Here is a 21386-nt window from a genome sequence, read left to right as displayed (position 1 = left end):
TACCTACACAAAGTATGCAAAACTCTCAAAACCAGCAGCTAAATGAAGTCACAGAGCTAAATTTTGACTAAAATGCCTATGAGTTTCAAAAATCTTCAGAAGTCATCTTGGAGACAAACATCAAAGAGTGATGACTGTCAGGTACCACCATACAGCTGCTGTCAAATAGATACCATATTATTATGTACCATATCATTAGCAGTCCAAGACTGGTCCACTGACTACTTGAAATGGCTTGCAGACGAGTAATGCAGCATAAACTACAGCTTGGAAATACTTCCTACATAGAGACATCCTACCCAGAGGCTGCAGTACAGAAGTGACTGAAGAAAAATTGGGAGTATCTACATCACAACACTAAAGCCTGTTCTGGCAACATATTGCTGCTAGAAATACTGTTTCTAGATGTCAGCTGCAATCTTACCAAAGTATGACCACCCAAATAAAGCATTTTAGAGAGCTTTTTTGTGCTGAGGTTTAAGGACCTGTAACAAAACGTCCTTAAATGCAACTCTTCTAATCCATTTTCAGTGTGTTCCACAAATGAAACATCCCACCTTTGGGGTCTATCAAGTTGTGTACTGTGAGAATATATACATACAAAATACTGCAAATGACATCAGTCTCTCTTTTCTTACATGACTTGATCATACAGTTACAGAAAATCATCACATACTGTTTTGCTGCTGTTCTTCTAAGACACCTCAGTTCTCCCAAGAATAATTCCAAAGTGGAAAAACTTTTCATCACACATCTGTACCTCTCTGTATTTTTCCACTAGAGCTTTGGCAACGCATCTTCTGAGAAAACAGAAGTGATTGTTGAAGAGATTGTGGCTCAGTAACTCAGCAAGAACTTTAATGATGACTTTGAATTGCTTAAGTCTTTCACTGGATTGATGAAGTTTCTGCAGCCTAGCTGCAGCAAGCTGGCACTAATAAATTCTTCATACACTGCAAACTAAGTATCTGACTATTTCATGCCTGTTTCTAAGTGTGTGAAAGCTGGAGGCAAAGCCTGTCATTTTACAACTCAGTACTTGCTTCTTTCCTTATGTCCTCTAACAAAGGTACTAGTGTAAGGCCAAATAAGAATAGAACTCCCTGGCGATGCCTGCTGTGAGACACGTCATAGCATTTCTTCAAGAAATTTCAAAACAATAGCTTAAGGGCAAGTTTTTCCATTAGAAATCAAGTTATTCTGAAAGAGTCAATATTTATAATAAAGGCCACAGTACAACAGATGAATTGAATTACTGAATTTTCAATCCGAATATACAATACTTGAAGTTCAAAATACTTTCCAAAATTTCACATTTATTGTCTGCAAAGACAAACAAAACTCGAGTTTTCTTTCTTGTTATATCAAGCAAATACATCTTTATGTTAATTTAATGTGGACTTTATCGCATGCAAATACAACTATAACAGGACAGACAAGCCTGAATTTTTTTTCTTTGCATACATACAATAAATCTAAATAATATTTAAATAGTTAACCTAAGTAAGACCAAAATCCTGACTGTATTACCCATAACTTCACTTCTCTTCATCGTATTCCTTTGCTGAATTGTTCAAAGTTACTTTGGAACATTTCAACAGCTATATAGTGCTATCAGAATAACACTATTCTTACGCTACTCATAATATAAAAGTACTTCAGAGACACACCTGGATGAAACGAAAAGAATGTAGTGTTCCTTTTCTACCTACGTCTTGCTATCACCAGGCATTTACTTCCGTCTGGTAATTACTGCATAATAATAACCATAATCATCAAATGGCAGCTTTTCTCCTACACAGTGACTACTTACCGATTTCAAAATCGTCTTGTACTACTGAAAACTTCTAGCTTTCTGAAACGTTTCCTGAACTGCTTCTCCACCAAAATAGTAAGTGTATTTATATATCCTGTATTGCAGTTACTGACCATTTCATAATGTGTGTACAAGGTTTTAGAAACTTGTCCTATTAAAACAAGAAATCTGAGACATGACAGGATTCCTGTCTATCATAACGGACAATCCAATTCACAGCAACAACAGCAGTGATTGTACAAACCTAAGCAATAGGAGACATTTTGTGGCGATTACAGATAAGCTTCATAAAAGAAAAGCTTTCAGAGGCTGACTTTTATTGTAGGGATAAAGCTCCTTACCTTGAAAAGACTGTTTGGCTCTGTCCACTAGTTCTTCAACTGGATAACTTGCTAGATCTCCTCTAGCATGCTTAGTTTTGCAGTAGGTACATGCATTGAGACACCTGTTTAGAAAACGAAAATACTCAGTTTCTAGCCAAGAAAGCTTTTATACACACAGCTATATTTATTAAGTACATCTGGAAAAATGAGCTTTTATATCTATGACCAGAAAATAGTAGTATTCTGTTTTAAAAATCAATAAAGTAGTTTGAAAAGTGTTTTGTCCTCCTACCTTCTTAAAGTATCTTTCACATCTATATAAAAGGTTGAAAAAACTATCAGTGGAAACCACATACAAAATCCAAGAGCAGGAATTTACATATTTTTAGAAAGCTATAATAGAGTTAATAATTGTTCATTACTAAAGATGAATCTCCAGGCTTCCAATCCTGTTATTACATAAAAAATCCAACCTGAATAAGGAAATAAAGGAAAAGACTGAAAGACTAAAAGTAGATTTTAAAAACAGTGTGTATTCTTGAAAACACATTTGAGTTAATTTCTCCTTCTTTCGTTTGGCTTGTATAAACAAAACAAATAACATAATGAAAACAGAATCACCAACTAGAAAGACAGCTTGGCACAAAAGATTGGGGAGCTCCCGTAAGTAACTGAACGAACAATGTGAATGCTTTTAATTTACCTGACAATATAGTAAAGGCAGGCTAATTCAAAGTAAGAGGATGGAAAGATCAAAACAAAACAAAAACTACCACTAGTTGCATGTTTTTCTTGGATTGGCCTTTGGGTCCTGATAGTGCCATTAATGTAATAAGCAGAACATTAAAAGGAATTTGTTGAACTTTTTTTCCCCTTCCCCCCTTTTTAAAGCTGATACTGCCCTACAGCTTTTTATAGGTTAAAGCATTTAAACCTCTAAAAAACCCACAAAAAAACCAAAAAAACCAATGATAAATATTTCTCTTGTTCATGGTTACTGGAACATCTTAAATTCTGTCCATTTTGACAATCAAAAAGCCACAACTTCAATATAATAAAACATTTGGGTGCCAGAAAAGGCTAATGCTCAAACTACAGGAGTATTACTATGGAACATTCAAAACAATAATGAAAAGGCAAAGATAGCACCAGGTGGTTTCTGAAGAAGTCACCAGCTACAAGACTGTGTTTACTACTTGGATATATCGTCTTCTGTTATCATGTCTGACAGCTCCATGACTAGGTAATTATTGCTTTGCAAACTCTAAAGGTTTTCCTTCACAAAGATTCGCCTCCCAGGTTAGTTATACCTCGTTTGCACAAGCAGTGGATCAGGAAGTGCAGAACATTGCACAGAACATTTTCTCAGGTGTCCTCCTGCCCCTGCACATCACCTTGGCCCTGAGACCTTCTCCATCAACCAAATCCTACTTTCTGCCAGAAGGCATCTAGATAGTTCAAGATTCTCTTGGCTAGACTGGATGTTGTAAATTGTGTATTGTCTTATTTATGTATATTATTTTTCCTGCCTACCAGACCCAAACATCAGATTTTAGCATCCATTTTAGATCAGAAAACTAAAAGATACTGCTTAACTGCAGCAATGAGACTGTTCTATTAAGAACTAAAAATGTGTATGAAGTAAGCTGCCATTCAGTAAAATATACAATCATCTGTTAAAAACAGAGAAAAAAAACTTAAATCTGAACCTTTACAACCTGCTCCAAATAAGTGATTCATTCCCACCCAAAGACAACTTATTCATCAGATGTGAAATCATTTTTACGTATCTCACCTTTCTTCTGCAAATCAAAAGCCTTTCATTGTGCAAGATCTAAAGCATGTTTAAAAGAGTAGCATTTGAAATCAAGAGAGTATAAGCAGATAATTGGTTTATACTTTCTCTAACCTATTCAGGAAACGAAAACATTTCCTACTAGGTCACTGGCTATCTAAGAGTATGCCACAAAGGGCTCTCCCTCACAGCCCAGGGGGTACTAATTTCTTTCCCTACTTCCCATCTGTGACTCTTTCAAACTCCTTCAATTCTTCCAGGGTTGCAAAGCATGTGTCTTCCCTTTTTTTCCCTCTTTTTCTTTTCCTTCTTTTTTTGTGTGTTTTGTTTGTTTGTTTTTAAAGCACAACTCTCCATTCAACCCACCACTTCATTTCTAAGCAGGCTCCCATCCAGTCAGCCCACCGTCACACTCCTTCCCCTCTACAAAGTTCACTAAGGTAAGACATCTTTCTTCCACACAGCTACACAAAAGCAGCATTATGGATCTGTGATGTGAATTGTCACGTCCGAAAGAGCAATACTGAACTTGCGTTCGGTATCCTGGTGTGGTGTGCCGGTCTGGCTAACAGCCAGACTCCCTCCCCCGTAGCAGGACCAGGGTAGCAAACAGGCAGAAGGGGAACAAGGGAGCTCATGGGTCTAGACAGAGACGGGGAGATCAGGTACCAGCTACCGTTGCCAGCAAAACAGACTCAACTCAGGGAAAATTAACATATCGCCAGCCAAAGTAAAAACTTAATTACGAATTCAGGTAGCGGGAAACAGACACAAACATTTAACCAAAGCCTTTCCTCCCCTTGTTCCCAGGCTTAACTTCACTCCTTCACTCCAGTCTTCTACACACATCCCGCCCCCAGCCGGCTGGAACCAGCTGGAACCGGCTGTGACCAGCCTCTCCTCTCAGAGGCCCCTGAAGCCCCCCGCTGCCAGTGCCCCATACAGCCCCCTGCTGCGAAGCGCTAAAAGGAAATCCTGGGTCAGCAAAATATGGCAGGCAAACTCCTATACCTTTACAAGGGCACCTCGCAGGCAATACGGTCAAAGCCCGTGTTACAGTTACTGGCCAGCTCGTAAGGTTCCTAACGCAAGATGTTGGCCACTGCACCGCAGCAGCTGAGGGACCCAGCAGGAGCAATAAAGTCAGCCTTCATCACAGCTCTTCCAGCGGTGAAGGTGGAAATCCTCTAGCATTTAGATAGCCATGTTCATGAGAAGAGAGTAAAGAGAGTAAAGAAAAGTAATTATTTGTCATATATAGGTTGACCCACAGATTTCAGTTTGGGGTTTTTTGGGGGGTTGTTTTTTGTTTAGGGTTTTTTAGTTCTGACGTTTTTTTCTTTTTTCAATTTTGCTTTCATTTCAAGGAAACAAAATCAGTTTCATAGTGGACGTCTGCTCTTTTACAACGAACACACAAAGGTGTGGTTTACATTGATGATATTTGTACATCTTTGTTTTCTCCAAAGAAAATAACATTACCAGCTATTTTGTCAATTTTTGCAGGTCATCAGGAAGAGATTTAACATGCAACAATCCCACCCCATGACCCCAAGGTTACTTTAACACCGTCCCTTTTACCCTCAAAAGAGAATTTTGTCAGCCAGCAGTAACAAAGGGATGCATCAAGATTTTATTTCTTGGGATGAAGTAAATTTATTAAACTCAAATTTAAGCTAGGATTTAGGAAGGAAAAAACCACCCCCACCACCAACTTTTATCATTTACTTCAATTTGCAAAGTCTGACTTATCACAAATTTGGTGTAAAAGTTTGAGTTTCAATGAAAAGTTTATTACCAATTTTTTGTCATCTTGAACTGTAACCTTGCATGAAAACAATGCTTTTTGTAGACCTCCTTCAAGATGTGTTACTTCATCATAAGATTGATAAAAACTATCATTTTAGTAAGTTATTTAAAACAAACTTCTAAATTTATTCCTGTGTAATAGATCTAAATAGAGCCAAAATCTAAACTAGTATCGATATACAGTAAAAAGGATTATTTATGCTATTTACATAGAATTTTTCTGTTTCCTTATCATAGAAGTCCATGCATAGTGGATTTATAAAAAAAATAACATTACCTCTTCCTCTCTTCTCCTTATATTTTATGCATAAATCATATATCTCCCATTATGTATTTTGCTCTGTATTTGGATAGTAGTATTTGAAAAGCTCTACAGCAAGAATACTAAATAGTAAGAATACTAAGTACTAAGCAACAGTACTAAATACTGAAATTATTAATCTCCAAACCTTGAGGGTAAGTTTCATATCTTCAATGTTCCTTTCATAACAAGACCTAGTTTCTAGTAAACTAGTTTCTCCTGCATCTTCAGAGTTGCTTTCTGGGCAAATTTTCTTTAAAATAAGTCCTGGACTACCTGAAAAAAATATGGTAACAGCAGTTTTTCTCTGTTACTGCAATAAACTTGGTCACAAAGGGAGAATGGAAATGTGCAGCAAGAAGCAGGAATAAAGAAGGGGAAGTTATTCTCCAAATCTTCACAGTATTATGTGGGACTGTTTACAAGAGCTTTATTACTATGGTCTTTAAGTACACTTCAGGGGGTTTGTTGACTTATTTTGGGGTAGGAGCTGAAAGTTGGGATTTGGAGGCAGACTTCCCCCCCCGAATTTTGCTGCACCAATTAGCTATTCCTACTATAAAATAAAAATTTTGCAGAATGCCTAAATAATTTAGTAGGTTTTTTTTTTTACTTGAAAAGATTATATAACAAAACCAAACAGACTTCAATGTAACATAGAAAAGGATCAATTTTAGAACGCAAATCAAAAAAAGACAAAATGCTTAAATCCTATGTGTACCATATCTGTTAATTCCAACTTGGGGAAAAAATAATCTTTGGGGCTACAGCTGACCAACAAAAGGATGCAGATTTCAAATACTTGTAAAAATGCTGAACTAACCACTTCAGAGATTTGCGAATTATCTATTCTTGAAAATATAAATTTAAACCAAACCATAAGTATAATAAAGTATCTGTAGTGTTTTTTTCCCTAGTAAGCCAGCCTCTACTCCAAGTTTCCAGCATAACAAATTATTCATACGTCCATGCTGCCACATACTCAGACCACAGACAATCAAATGGAAAAAGGCTGTTTGTTAGGAACTCGGAGAATCTGAGCATTGCCTCCTACTACGTGGCATTCACCAGCAAGTGGATCGTCTAAAACCAGCCCAGTAGGTAAAGCTCTCCTTAAAAAAAAAAAAAAAATCAGCCTTTATCACAGCTAAAGCTCAAATATATGGGACTAAAAAGCCACCATGCTAGTAGCTGCAAGAGTATTTGCTTTGCGCTAAACTGGAAGCCGCCTTCAAGCATTTAAAGTTGGTTTGTAAATGTTAGTTTGTATTAATATGGGTCAAAGTTTTTTTGCACAAAGAAATTACAGACATTTATAGAAACAATTATTAATGGTCATTGTATCTGTAATTACCAACATGTTTTGGATAAATTTTGTAGTGATTCCAGAACAAAAAACACCAAGTCCTGGTTTTACAACATACTAAACTGATTAAGGTACTTCGAATTATTAACCTTTTGCTTTGTGTTATTAATTTTTAATTAGCTATGTGCCCAATACACAGAACTATTTCACAGCAAGGTAAAATATTATCCACAGATAAATTACTACCATGTGGCTAATTAAAAACTTTTTGAACACATTACCAAACTGAACTTTATCAACATTTTGGTCAAGTGCCTGAAATCTTGTTGCAGACATACAAAACAGTGGTCTTCACATTGTTCAGCTAGTATGTGCTCATGTTGTGCATTAGATTAAGCAGACTCTTCATTTTCAAAACAGTAATATTCCTCATAAAACACACACTTAACATGAAAGGTTACCCCTTACAGATGGAACTAATTATGAGTAAGAATACTTATGACACAGCAGACAAATAAAGACTTCCCTTCAATGGGACTAATCAGTGGATTTCAGCAGCAGATGAGAATGAGAGTACAGACATGAGGAGTAAAATCCTGGTTCCTCTTAATGGGACTTGTGCCACTAGGTTTAGTGAAGACAGGATTCCACCCTCAGATATGAAAAGCAGAAAACATCTTTCATTCAGGGATCAGAAAACTGCTCAATTACAGACTGCAATGTGCCATTACCGTGCTAGTCACTCACATTTAATGTGCTTGACCAAGACCAGACATCTGTGAGCAAGATGGGAGAGCTGAATAGCTGCAACAGTGTCGTATGACAGAAGATCCCTGCTGCTCTGCAGGTGGTTAATTTTGGGGAAGGGGGTGGTATTGCCTCCTTAATTTCCTGAATAATCCAGTAAATTCTTGCTTGATATCAACCTAATGAGCTGGTAAAAAAAAAAAACAACAAAAACCCACTCCTAAGGTGGTCTTCTCCCAAATTAGAAATTTGCAGAAATAAGGTAAAATATCATTAATCACAATTCAGTCTAAACACTAATATCTGCCCTATGAGATCTGACTAGTTATAGAAATTCAAGATTTCATGAAGTTTGCTCTATTTAAAAGAAAAAAAATATTCTGCCAGTAGTGCAGTGCCGCTAACATCACTGGAACATCACATCAGTACAAATATAGAAAGATTGCTCAACACAGTCACCCGCACCATCTCTCTGCACCTACCATCAGACTTCCTTAGAAGGCCTCAATAGTTCCAGCCCAAGAATATTTTGTATTAGTAAACTGTGGTTTTCCTGAAAATGGAGCATGATTTGCTTGTTTCAAAATACAGTTTACAGAAGAGAGTTAAGCTTTTGTAAGATACTTTTAGAGTTTCTATCAAATGTAATTTTGATAAAAATGCTCTGTAGTGTGAGTAAAGAGAAAACTCCCTTTGCAGGCTTGTCTGAGGAAAAGAAATACCAGAAATATATACTCCCAGCAGATGAAAAGGAGATGGATACTGGTCACAACTTAGTGAACAAGAGCTAGTAGAATTCTACAGATATTTTTCTCCTTAGGATACAAAGTTTCGTAAACCTAACAGCAGCATTTATACTATAGTTACAGTTAAATATCATACTATATTTATAGAGTTAGATGCCATGAATATTTCTTAGTATTTTACTTCCATAAATGCTACTTTGTACTTCCAAAATTTCTAAATCCTGTCAAACTTAACTGCAATGGATCAGGAAAAAAGCAGTTTACAGAAAAGAAAACATGCCTAATATGTCTGACCCGTTTTCAGGAAACTCTTCTTTTGCTTGAAGTTTGCACATTTTATAATAAAGCTTTTCAACTCACTGTGACAGAGAAGATAATTTCCTGTAAAAATTTGGAGCATGGGAGAGGTTGTTTTCACTTTAAAGAGAGTCAGGATTTAAAATACTTTTGAAACAGTGGCAAGGTATTTCTCATCAAGGCTAATTAGTCTAAGCAGCAAACCACATTATTACGGAACTACTGTTTCTAGTATCCCAGCTTGTTCAGACTGAGCTTGGACACCAGCCACAGGGTGCTACATAGATGCACTTGATGTTACAACATTTTCTATATGATAAAAACAGGACTCCTCTGAAATTATCTTTGTAGCCGACTGTTTTAGGAACTGCTCTGAAACTGCAATGCCAACTTAAAAAGAAAAAGCCTCTCAAAGAAGTTTTAGCAGAAAACAAGACGACCTTTCAAGAAACACTATACAGTGTATGGGACTGCACACATTTTTCTCCAAGTAGGATGCAACTACGGGACACTATTTTTTAAGTCTGCAACCCATTCCATGCTCAGCAAAACGGGAACAAAGTGCATTGTAATTTTGTTCTTCCGAAGACCTTTGAAGCCAGTGTTTTATTTGGTATAATGTCTTACAAGTTACTAATCAAAAGGAATTTGGAGAGAAGGCAGCTCAGTTAGTTAGATAAGCTATAATATGATTTAATTTTGTACTTTAAATATTTGCATTTTGTGAAACTGAATTCCTACAGTCAAGTGCAGGTGATTCAAAGGTCACAGCTACGTAGTTCTATCATCATACATTCAACTTGCTCACTTTAAGGCCAATGATTTAACATCGGCAAAATCAAGTGCATCAATGGCACTTTTTAGTGTTTGTCTAAAGAACTTCTTGATTAATTACTCTGCCCACACAGTTCTACAATTGTTTGAATTAATTCATTCAGGCATTCTAAATTGATACTACAAGATAAAACATTCCATTACTAAGCTGCATAGATCTGTTCCCCATCCTGACCCAAAATGGTGCATTGCTAGATGCTTACCGGAAACTGCAATGGTTTTTTCCTCTGCAATTCAAACTAACGCGCTATGATTCACAGAGACATAAATTATTTTAGAAGCATTTCCAACTAGCTGCTTGGCTATGCAGAGCACAACTTTGGGGGCAGGTCATGACAGTCATTAACATCAGGAAAGTGACTCAGCTGAAATAGCACAGGTAGATAAATTAGGTTCTGTGGCTTGCACAGAACAGAAAATGCCACGGCATTGTAACTACAAGTAATCAATTTTTTCAACACTTCCTAAAGAGCAACAATATTTGGAAGATGATGACTCCTGTCTCAGTCAAATAGCAGTAATGAAGGTGGTAGAAATAAAGAGTCACGACAGAAAAACCTCAGATAGAAAAGATACTTTCTTAGAAATTGCTCACAGCCAATCCCAGAGACACAGTGGCAGAACACCCCAACATCACTATTTCAGCATTCATAAGCAACTGTTATTCTCAGATCCCTCCTAATGAACAGCAGTGGTTGGAAAATTACCTCTAAGGACAGGATTCTTGGAGGCTTGCTCTAATTTTATGTTTTAGAGAGCTGTGACTTGACAAATGCCTTAGTATTTAAAGCATCAAATAGTATAATTTTATTTAAAACTCTACTGGGGGCAGATGACTTAGCATAACTTATACAGAATGCACTGCAAAACCTAATTGGGTTAGTAATGAACACTTTCATAAGCTTTAAAAAATTCAGCTTTCAAATTTTTTTAACGAAATACTAAGGATTAAATTAAAACTGATTTCTACGTAGCAGGGGGGGAGACGATGAGCCCATTTAAAGTTCTGTTTCAGGAATGAAGCATCTAAGCAGATCTCCATGAGTGGAAGGAGAAGCGTTAGGGGAGTCAAGTGTCTTTCTATAAGCAATCCACTTCATTTACCCTGCATCTTCACAACATTAACAGCTCCTGAATCACCCACACAGAAAACACAGTTGAAAAGTAGACCACTGCCTGTGATAAGAGCTATTGTTTTTACTTCCTGAATGGCTTTTCAGATAGACCCTTTTAGAGTGGTGAAATCTCACAGGAAACATTAGGCTGCAGTTAATTCTGTAACATACAGCAGGTACCACACAGATTCTTGGGATAAAAGGTATTGTTTTTGTACTGGTCAAAACATCCTGGGGAGAGAAAAAAAAAAAGTTACATTTCAGCAGCACTGAAATGACCAGACTTAATTTAGAATTTATCTGAGATTGCCATCAGACCAATTTCCAAAAAAGTATTTGTAAAATGTCTGTGGGAAAGTGGATCTGAATTGTCTGGGTAAAATAATGGCATTAAGTGCATAATAAAAACAAACTCACCATTTATAATCTAGAAAGAATCCCTTCCCAATGATTATGTCTACACAAAGCTTTCTGCCCCAAAATGTCCTAGTGGTTGTGACAGCAGTAGAAATGTTAAAAGGTCCAATGTGGACAAGGATCTAAGTATTATCTACAATTAATACTATTCTGTTGCTCTTAAATGTCATCTCTGTCTTGCGGTAAATTGGTTAGTGTTGCTGAACAAAAAATGTGTATGTGCAGCAGTAAAGAGAGACATACATGCTTCAAGTACATACTCTTTGTTATGTATTTGTCAACTTAAAATGAGAAAAGACACATTTCAACATAGTTGCCCAGTCCTAAATCTGTCTGAGATTTTCCAAGCAATTTAATGGACCGATTTACACAGTTATTCTTACAAGAATCCAATGACTGATTTCTTTTAAAAATAGAAACTTAAACCAGGGGCCTTATGTCTGCCTTTAAGAGTCTCCAAGGGGATCTTCAAAAGCAAATTAATTCCCTTTACACAGCTATAGAGCTGAGTCACTCAGATTATCTTCATGGACATATCTTCCTTACTGCCCATGTACCTTTTAAGGACCTGTTAAAGAAAATGCAAGTTAAGGTACTTTTCAATAATTAGGGAAACTAATTTGAATAATTAGGCAAACATTTATAAATTATTTTCTTTTCATTATTTTATAATGTTATTGTTTAAATATATTTAAATATATTTTACAAAATCTAGAAGCATAGTGACAGTGCAGAAAAACAGGAAACAGTAGCCTTTCATTACTAAACTAATGATCCTGAACTTCTCCATCTGCTTTACTTCTCTAAAATTCTCCCCTTCTAATGATTTCTCAGCTCTTTTCTTCTATTTTACTTCCCGCCCCCCCCCCCCCGCTTTTCTTAACTTTTTCCTGTTGTCTTGCGTTCAGTGATCGTTGTGCTTGTAACTCTCCTGCAGTGTCCTCATGTCCCAGTGACTGGAACGGGCTGACTTTCTTCCAAGCTAGTTGGCCGGTGTTTGTATGCTTTGATTTCCTCTTTAATCACTCAAGTCTGTGGTGAGTCTGAAACTTTTCCAGTTCAACTGCTGCCAGCTCTGACAGAAACCATAACTTGCTAGCTTTTTTTTTTTTTTTTTTTTGTCACCTCCATTGCAACTCCGATAGTTATGGTCAGTCATTTAAAAGAAAATCAGAAAGACCATGACTAAAGCACTTAATGCACAAATCAGAGCATTAAAAACTGGCCACAGAACCCCTTGGGGATTCAGGATCTAAACAGCCTTCTAGACATTACAGGCTGGAAAATACACAAGAGGCAGCTCTTGTTGTCAAAAGCAAGACTTAACAATAGTAAGGAATGGACAGACAAAACACGAAGTAGCTCAGCAATTCAGCTGTTCACAGGCCTTAGTTAACACTTAAATGGGAAGTTTTCTTCATATTTCCACAGGCACATTTGGCTACAACATTATCTTTGCAATGGCTGACTTGAAACAGTTTTTCAACTTTAACAAAGTTCTTAAAAAGACCCAACCTTTTAGATGATGGGGCTTTTGCACGGGCTGCACATGGGCTGTTTAACTGACCCAACAAGCCAATGTAGCAACGAATGTTGCCATTTCATTCAGTAAGCACCACGCAACAACTTCCCTGCAGAAATGCTTTCACAAATAAGGTTGATGACAGCATACTGTAAGATATTTGCTTTTATAAACACGGGTTAAAATGACATTTTCTTTGTGAGGCTGAGTTGTCTGAAGCAAAAGAAGTGACCTGACCTTGCCTTCTACAGAGAGGTGACTGACCCTATGGAAAGGGGAGGGCTGGGGATATCATATACCTTGTCAAATCAACTCAAATCATAAACAATTCTTACCAAAAAAAAGGTGAAATTTGTCGAGTTATGTCTGACCACATTTAAACATGCAAATTCACGTAACTTGAATTCACTTAAGAATCCTAAACTCTCTTCTGCAAACACACCTGCATCACATGTAAAAGAAATTGATGGGGAGGAAAAACCTGAATGTACTGTATAAACAACGAAGAAAAGTCCCTCAATGAACAGATGTGCAATAAGCTGTTATGTGTGCTCATGTCTAAGGCAGTTTATACAAACCATAAAATCAAAGATTCTAGTCTCACTAGACTCAGAGATAGGTCTCTCTTTATGCTTCGCTTTTCAGAAGAGCATTATTCCCTTTGGAAAATAAAGCCATTCAGCTGATTTAGACTAACATTAAAAAGCCACTGTATTTACTGAGTATTTGTGTATTACTTTCACAATTTCATTTCAAAAGGGACCACTACTTTTATCCACATATTGATTGCATAAGAAAATAATTCAACATATAATATTCAACAATATTGATAAAATATTCAACATATACCTAAAATAAACCCTAGATATTCCTAAAGAAAGAAGACTAGGACAGCAGATACCAGAGTTCTAAGTGGACTTAGGTATAGCAATATTATCTTTGTGATACATTAATTAGCAGTAAGTGCTATTTAAAAGAATATACATAAATCAGGTACCCATCGCTTTGCCAAGAATATCTTCCCATCTAAAGTCTTGTAAGCATTATGATTAAATTAATTTTGTTAAAATCATACAGAATACCAAGTCTTATTCTTTCTTATTTTGCAGAAGGTATCATAAACTGGACCAATCTACACAGCTGAATATCCTAAAAGGAAAATGGCTTTGTAATAAACACAAACACCCAGGAAATCTGAAATAAAGTTAACGAAACAAAAATGGTTAGCACTGAAAAAATCTCGTTCCCAGTATTTTAATAGTTGTCAGACAGAGCAAGTCTTATTCTCTCATAAAGATGCATTTCTCCTTACACAAATACACAGCAAACACAGATCTACTTTGGTTGGTTGTGTTTCAGCACTGTTTTCATATAATGTACCAGAGTACACCGCAGCCTATGCACCATTTCACAGCAAGAATATCCTTATTTTTGTAGAATTTGAAATTCAGTTGGCAGGTTGAGGGCATTTTTACAAGAACAAACATTTTTTGAACTTTTTTTGAACAATGTGTGTTCAAACAGAAGTTTTCAGCTACAAGTCCTAAGAAAAAGTCCTACTTAAAATCTGCTCATTTTACCCGCATTAATTGTATACTCATATGCTTATCTCATCCAGCCATTCTGCCCCTCAATAGATGGCATTTTTGATACTTAAAACAGTTTAGATTCAAGTAGTGTTTAAACTAACTGTATTTAGAGAACAAAGGACAAGAAAATGAAATCTAATCCACAGCTATCATGTTCAGAAGAGGAGATACTGTGAAAGACGAATGAAGATATCATAGTAAAACACAATCCTTCAGACTGTCCCTTTTGCCATCACAGAAACATAGCATCTAAAAAAATACCTCACAGCAAGCACCATCACTTCATAGCTACTAGCATTTTTCAAAATATTTTTATAGCATCTCACAAACTTTCTGTTCTTCTTAATTGACTGCTATTTTATTAACAGATATGAATTCACTCCCATATTTGACTTTAACACTACAAACTATGCCTCCTCACTGTACTTCCACTCAAAGAAGCAACAGTTGTAAAGTACAGAAGCTGCTAGAATGAACTGGTAATATAGGAATAGGGCCTAGTTTAAGTTTAATGATTAAAATTCCCATTATAGTCACTGGAATGAGTTCAGCAGCTGTCTAAATCGCAAAGAATGTGTATGTTAGCTATTAGCTGGCTATAAAGTCTCTGCACTAGCTTGGCTTTCAGTATAGATGCAAGGGATGTATACCTAGTGCATGAAGGAAACATTTATACGAGAAAGGAACCTATACAAACAAAGATAGGAACTAAACAGCACTTAGTCTAAGTTCTATATTACTTTGGTGCTTTCACATACACATATTTCTAAACTTGGAGTACATGGCCTGTTTCCACAAAAAAATTGCTAGATTAGGATTTAAACATGTTGTGCTGGTTTTGGCTGGGATAGAGTTAGTTTTCTCCATAGTAGCTTGTATGGGGCTGTGTTTTGGATTTGTGCTGGAAACAGTGTTGGTAATACAGGGATGTTTTCGTTATTGCTGAGCAGTGCTGACACAGAGTCAAGGCCTTTTCTGCTTCTCACCCCACCCTACCAGTGAGTAGGCTGGGGGTGCACAAGAAGCTGGGAGGGGACACAGCCGGGACAGCTGACCCCAACTGACCAAAGGGATATTCCATACCATATGACATCATGCTCAGCATATAAATCTGGGGGAAGAAGAAGGAAGGGGGGGACGTTCAGAGCGATGGCGTTTCGTCTTCCCAAGTCACCGTTATGCGTGATGGAGCCCTGCTTTCCTGGAGATGGCTGAACACCTGCCTGCCGATGGGAAGGAGTGAATGAATTCCTTGTTTTGCTTTGCTTGCGTGCACGGCTTTTGCTTTACCTGTTAAACTGTCTTTATCTCAACCCACGAGTTTTCTCACTTTTACTCCTCTGATTCTTTCCCCCATCCCACCGGGGGGGAGTGAGCAAGCAGCTGTGTGCTGCTTAGTTGCCAGCTGGGGTCAAACCATGACACATGTCCAAGAAACACCTCTGAAGATCAGCTGCAGATACAGCAAGACTCCCTTGCGAACCTACTGTTTCCCTACAAACTGCAGATACAAGCCAATAAGCACAACATTAGCTTATGCCTTCTGTTCAAGCAAAATGGATAAGCCTAGTGGAGATATCACTACTAACCCTTTAGTCGGAATTCAAAGGTTATTTAAATGTTTATAGTGTGCTTGGTGAACAGATGTCACTATCTTGCTGTGAATTACAGAATTGTATGTTAATTCATTAAACAGTGCTGAACTATACAGCTGAACTTTCCTAAAGATGTTGATACTTACATAAATAGTTTAACCTGTAATAACATTTTCCCTCTATTACTTAAAACTTTCATTTAGACTATTCCTCATTTAAGTGGTAAATTAAAAACAAAATCTCAGAAGTTATTACATTTTACTTTACTAAAGAATTATTTCTAAAACAAAAAACAAAAGTTTCAGTATGTATTTGACTAGTTATATTAAATCAGTATACTGTTTTACCCATACCTGCTATTTAGGAAAGCAACTGATATATAGTTTTGGAAAGGGAAAATAAATAAAAAAAATCAATCAAAAAACCTAACTTGCAGAAAAAAAACCCCTCTACACCAATAGTAAAGGGAGTTCTTTAAGCTCTTTAACAAATGATCTAAAACTGCTGGAACACAGGAATGTGAATGACTAAACAAACCCTTCAGTAAACATTCCCCAGCTGCAGTTTTCAGCCTAATACCAAGTTAAAATGTGGAGACTCCATCTACTTTCTGCAAAACAATTAAGCTTCAGAAGCAAAGCAACATTATATGATATACATGACTCACAAACATACTCACTGAAAACAAAAACCACTAGACATTTGTCTCTTAAAAACAGAAAAGACACGAAGTCTGGCACCAGTCTGCAATGCAAGAAAGACCATGTGATACTTAGACACTTGTGTATTAGTTTAAAAATAAGCTAGATAAGCATGTGATGAGTGACAATTTTGTACTTGACCTTTGCTTAAATAGCTCCTTTTCACAAAGTCCACACACATATCAACAAAATTCCTAAAAAATAAAAGCTAAAACCCTACTTCTCATCCCATGTCTTGAAGATAAACTCTAAAACCAAAATTCTACATGGTTAGTTTAGGAAAAATAAAAAACATATGTTTTGCAGGAGGAATTCAGAAAAAGAAATTTAAAAAAAAAAAAAAAGCATTGAAGTCTTCTTGTAAATCAAGCTGATGAAATTCAACATGCTAAGTTACAGAGACAGAAGCTTGGGGTGTATATTTCCAGTGGGAATATTTCACTCTGCCTAGCAGGCAAGGAATTTGGAAATAGAGTTCCTCTGTCCTGAGGCTGAATAGGCCTACAGGATTGCACAGGAAATGCTTTTAAGTCAGGAAATGGGGATGCATTCTGCATGGGATGGGGAACCCTTACTTTAGGGTCTTACTTTTTAAAGTGTCAAACCACAACACTTACCCCTGGAGCGAAGGTCTCCACCAGTATTAAGCAACTGCACTAACATCCATTGTGTTTGTCTGTATATCCTTGTGGGTTTTTCTGTTGCTGTTTATATCTATTTAAATATCACAGCATCACAGAGTGGCTGAGGTGGGAAGGGACCTCTGGAGTCCAAGCCCCCACTACTCAAAGCAGGGGCAACTAGAGCAGGTTGCTCAGTACCATGTCCAGACAGCTTTTGACTATCATCAAGGATGGAGACTCTACACATTCTCTGGGCAACCTGTTCCAGTCTTCAATCACCTCTACTGTAAAAATGTTTTTTCTTACGTTTAAATAAAATTTCTTGTATTTCAATTTGTGCCCATTACCTCTTGTTCTGTCCCTGGGCACCATGGAAAAGGGCCTGGCTCCATCCTCTTTACTCACCCCCCACACCAGGTATTTCTACACATTGATAAGAGCCCCCCGAGCCTGCTCTTCTCTAGGCTGAAGTCCCAGCTCTCAGTCTCTCCTCCTATGTCAGATGCTCCAAGCCATTAATCACCTTCATGGCCCTACACTGGACCTGCTCCAGTGTCTCTATGTCTCTCTTGTACTGGGGAGCCCAGACCCAGCACTCCAGGTGTCTCACCAGGGCTGAGCAGAGGGGAAGGATCACCTCCCTCCACCTGCTGGAGATGTTCTGCCGAGTGCAGCCCAGGAGGCTGTTGGCCACCTTTGCTGCAAGGCCACATCACTGGCTCATGTTTACCATGTACTTTTATTTGTGAAAACAAGCCTTACAAATGTGTTTTGCACATTTTAAACAGAAGGTAATGAAATGTATGCAAGTGTTTCATATTTTAGGCTAATCTCACAGTAAGTTTTGTGCTTTACGTAAGCACATATGATGATGACAGTGAGTGATTTTAGGTTTCAGGGGCAAAGCTGTTAACCATATTCCTAGTAGCACAAAGCATTCTTTTAGGCATCTTCCTCCACTTCATTCAGTGTATTCAAGATACAGAGTAAAGACTTAAAGTCCCCAACCCTTCCTGATGTATGGACTGAAAATCTCCATAAAAAAGGGCAACCAACAGTAATTCTGAAGGAATAATAAATCATTGTAACTAGTCATGACCAAAAGAGGTTAAAAATGAAAAAAAAAGAATTTTCACTTCTTACCACCACACCTCCAAGAGTAACCATTCTTTTTCCTGAAAACAAAATCAAATATAGCAATGGCAGAGAAAATTTTTCTCTACTTCAAAAAAGTCAGACAACTAAACTCCATTTGTAAGCATAAATCCTGTTTTAAGTAACACTGACACAATCCCACCAACAGGACAGCCTCGTTTCTCGACTCCTTGGCAAATGATACGCAAACAGGAAAGCACCAGTTTTCAGCCTTGCAGTTGTGTCTGCAAGAAAGGAAGTTAACAGTAATCACACACACAGTTCCACTTTTCATCACGTAAGCACATGCTGCCGGGGCATTTCATCTGGATTCATATTCTTGCTATACAGGACAACAACATGAGTCCCTGAAGATGGAAATAAAGCCAAAGGAAAAAGAACAGATTAAACGGAGGTCTGAGGACCTGTCTCCTTGACACGATGATATACATGAGCTAATACTACACTGTTGACTATAACTGTCATATTTAGGTTCAATCCATATAGATCTTTCATGTTTGTAAAGATGTTTTATGTATGACGAGTCAGGAGCTCCATCAGACTTACGAAAGACTTCAGGAACAGTACTTGAGATACTGATGGCAGCTTTTACTTTCGGGAGCTTTATAGACTACCGACACGCTTCATAGAGATACACAGAGAAATACCTGATCTTAATTTTCTAGACACAGTACTCAGTGCTCACTTGACTGAAGCCTTCTGAACATCTTACACTATTACCACGCATCAGAGCAGAAGGGAATACAGAACATTTGTACAAGCCTCACTCCACACTCCTCAACAGAACATAACAGGTACTAGCACGCTGAAAAAAAATTATACAACTATTTTTTGTTGTAGTCTAAATATCTAAGATCTTATTTTACCACTTCTTTTTTCTTCCTCTCAGTTGAGCCTGGACTTAAGAAAAACAAGGATGACAAGCTGAATAAGGGAACTAATGGGTGATCTCCGTAAAGAGAGAGCGAAGATGTGAAAGAGCTTCTCTGGTCAGTGAATTAATCTAGTTCACTTAATCCCAAATACAACTATGAATCAGTCAGGGTGGAACTGTCTCCAGGCACTTCTCAAATCTTCACTTCCGTATTTGTATTCTTCCACTCAAAAAGAAACCATCTTCTAGATAAAAACCCAAAACAGACATGGCTCTCCATGTCATCACATAATTGGTATCCAGTTGACAGAGGAAGGAATTACCTTTTGTTTGTCATGACTTTTTTTTTCCCTCTCTCCCCATATAGTGAAGCAGTACTCCATGGTGCTCTGCAGCACAGGGGTGCAGAAACACCTCAGCATTTTTTGGGATCTGCCTAGTACCCTCAGTTCCTAAAGCAGCAACTTGCAGAGAAATATGTTGATCCTGAAGGGACCAGAAACTCAGGAGTTCAATCTCATTTGTACTAGCAGATACTTAGTAAAACATACATTTGATTTACTCCGATAAGGTTAGTTGTTTTAGCTTTTCCATTGCACCAAGACTAGTCAAAAGAAAATTTAAAGCAAATATTTAAACAGGTTTTTATTAAGCCACCCTGCTGGCAAAAAAGTTGTGCGTCCCCAAAAATTTACAATTTTATTGCCCAAATTCCACAACTGGGGGTAGAGGACACTTCAAGTGCCTCTTTTAAACTTACTTATTCTTGGTTTAACTACTAACTCTTCTAACATGCACCTTGGAGTAAAAGCAAAAGGAGGAGGAGGACAGAAATCTGCTCTAAGCATTTTGCATTTTATTAGACTATTTGAAGCGCAAATAAAACTATTACTTAATTCAGTGTAATTTGTTTTTACAATTAGGAATCTGATTTTTTTTTAATTATATCACATTTCAAGAATGACAGTCAAGAATAATAATGCAGAAAAATATGCAAATTGTGAGACTTTTCAATAACGTTAACACAAAATTTTTCAATTCTCAATGAGGAAAATTTCAACTCACCCCAAAAATCCAAATTTCTAAATGTATTTGCTATACAAACAGATAAAGGAATATACAGTGCACTTATAACAGAGATCATGTAAATTATCTTAAAAATAAGGACCTTGTAAGCTAACAGGTTAAAATCTCACAGCTTATTTGAACTTCAGCATAAATATCAGAATTAGTGTTAAGTTTCAAGTTTTTTCTTCCCCACACAAAGAAGCCATATAAAGAAAGATACTATCACATATAAAACACTTGAAACAATATTAATAATCTTGGAACATGTTACACTGGATTTTGTGCCACCTACGTTATCTGCCAAGCAGAATCTTAACATTCAACTTTTAAGTTATTATTTGTTTGGGGTTTTTTTAAACTACCTTTACTTCAGTGATTTTGCTCTTATGTCACATAGTGATCACAGTTAAAATGCCTTATTTCTCTCTATTTTTCAAATCTCATGAATTCACACAAGTCAATGAGAATACCATAAAAACATGCCTTCATGTACTTTGATAGATAATGCAAAATATAAATTTTTTGAAGCCCACCCATCTTATTCAGGAAAAACTATTTTTCCATTAAAATTATCTCTAGATCAAGTCTAAGAACAAATTCAAGCACAAGATGTTTCCCAATTCCGATTCTTCTTTTTACACATCCCTTAACACATTTCCCTGTCAGGTCTCAAAAAAAATTCCACCTTGACCTAAAAGGGCACAAGAGACACTTCAGTCAGACCCTTTGACAAGTTGTTTTCATTTTTATTCA

At 37.0% G+C, this 21386-nt stretch overlaps 1 protein-coding gene across 1 annotated transcript in view; it reads right to left on the bottom strand.

The window, feature by feature from the left end:
* CDKAL1 (CDKAL1 threonylcarbamoyladenosine tRNA methylthiotransferase) overlaps nt 1-21386 on the bottom strand; it is a 440703-nt gene that overhangs the window by 235629 nt on the left and 183688 nt on the right. Inside the window, exon 9 of the mRNA XM_076330630.1 lies at nt 2158-2261. Coding sequence (XP_076186745.1) covers nt 2158-2261 — 104 coding nt within the window. The remainder of the gene's footprint in view (nt 1-2157; nt 2262-21386) is intronic.

This window comes from Aptenodytes patagonicus, chromosome 2 (genome assembly GCF_965638725.1).
Source record: "Aptenodytes patagonicus chromosome 2, bAptPat1.pri.cur, whole genome shotgun sequence".
Classification (NCBI taxonomy): domain Eukaryota; kingdom Metazoa; phylum Chordata; class Aves; order Sphenisciformes; family Spheniscidae; genus Aptenodytes; species Aptenodytes patagonicus.
Note: the sequence above shows the minus strand (reverse complement) of the source record. Positions and strands in the feature narration are given on the sequence as shown.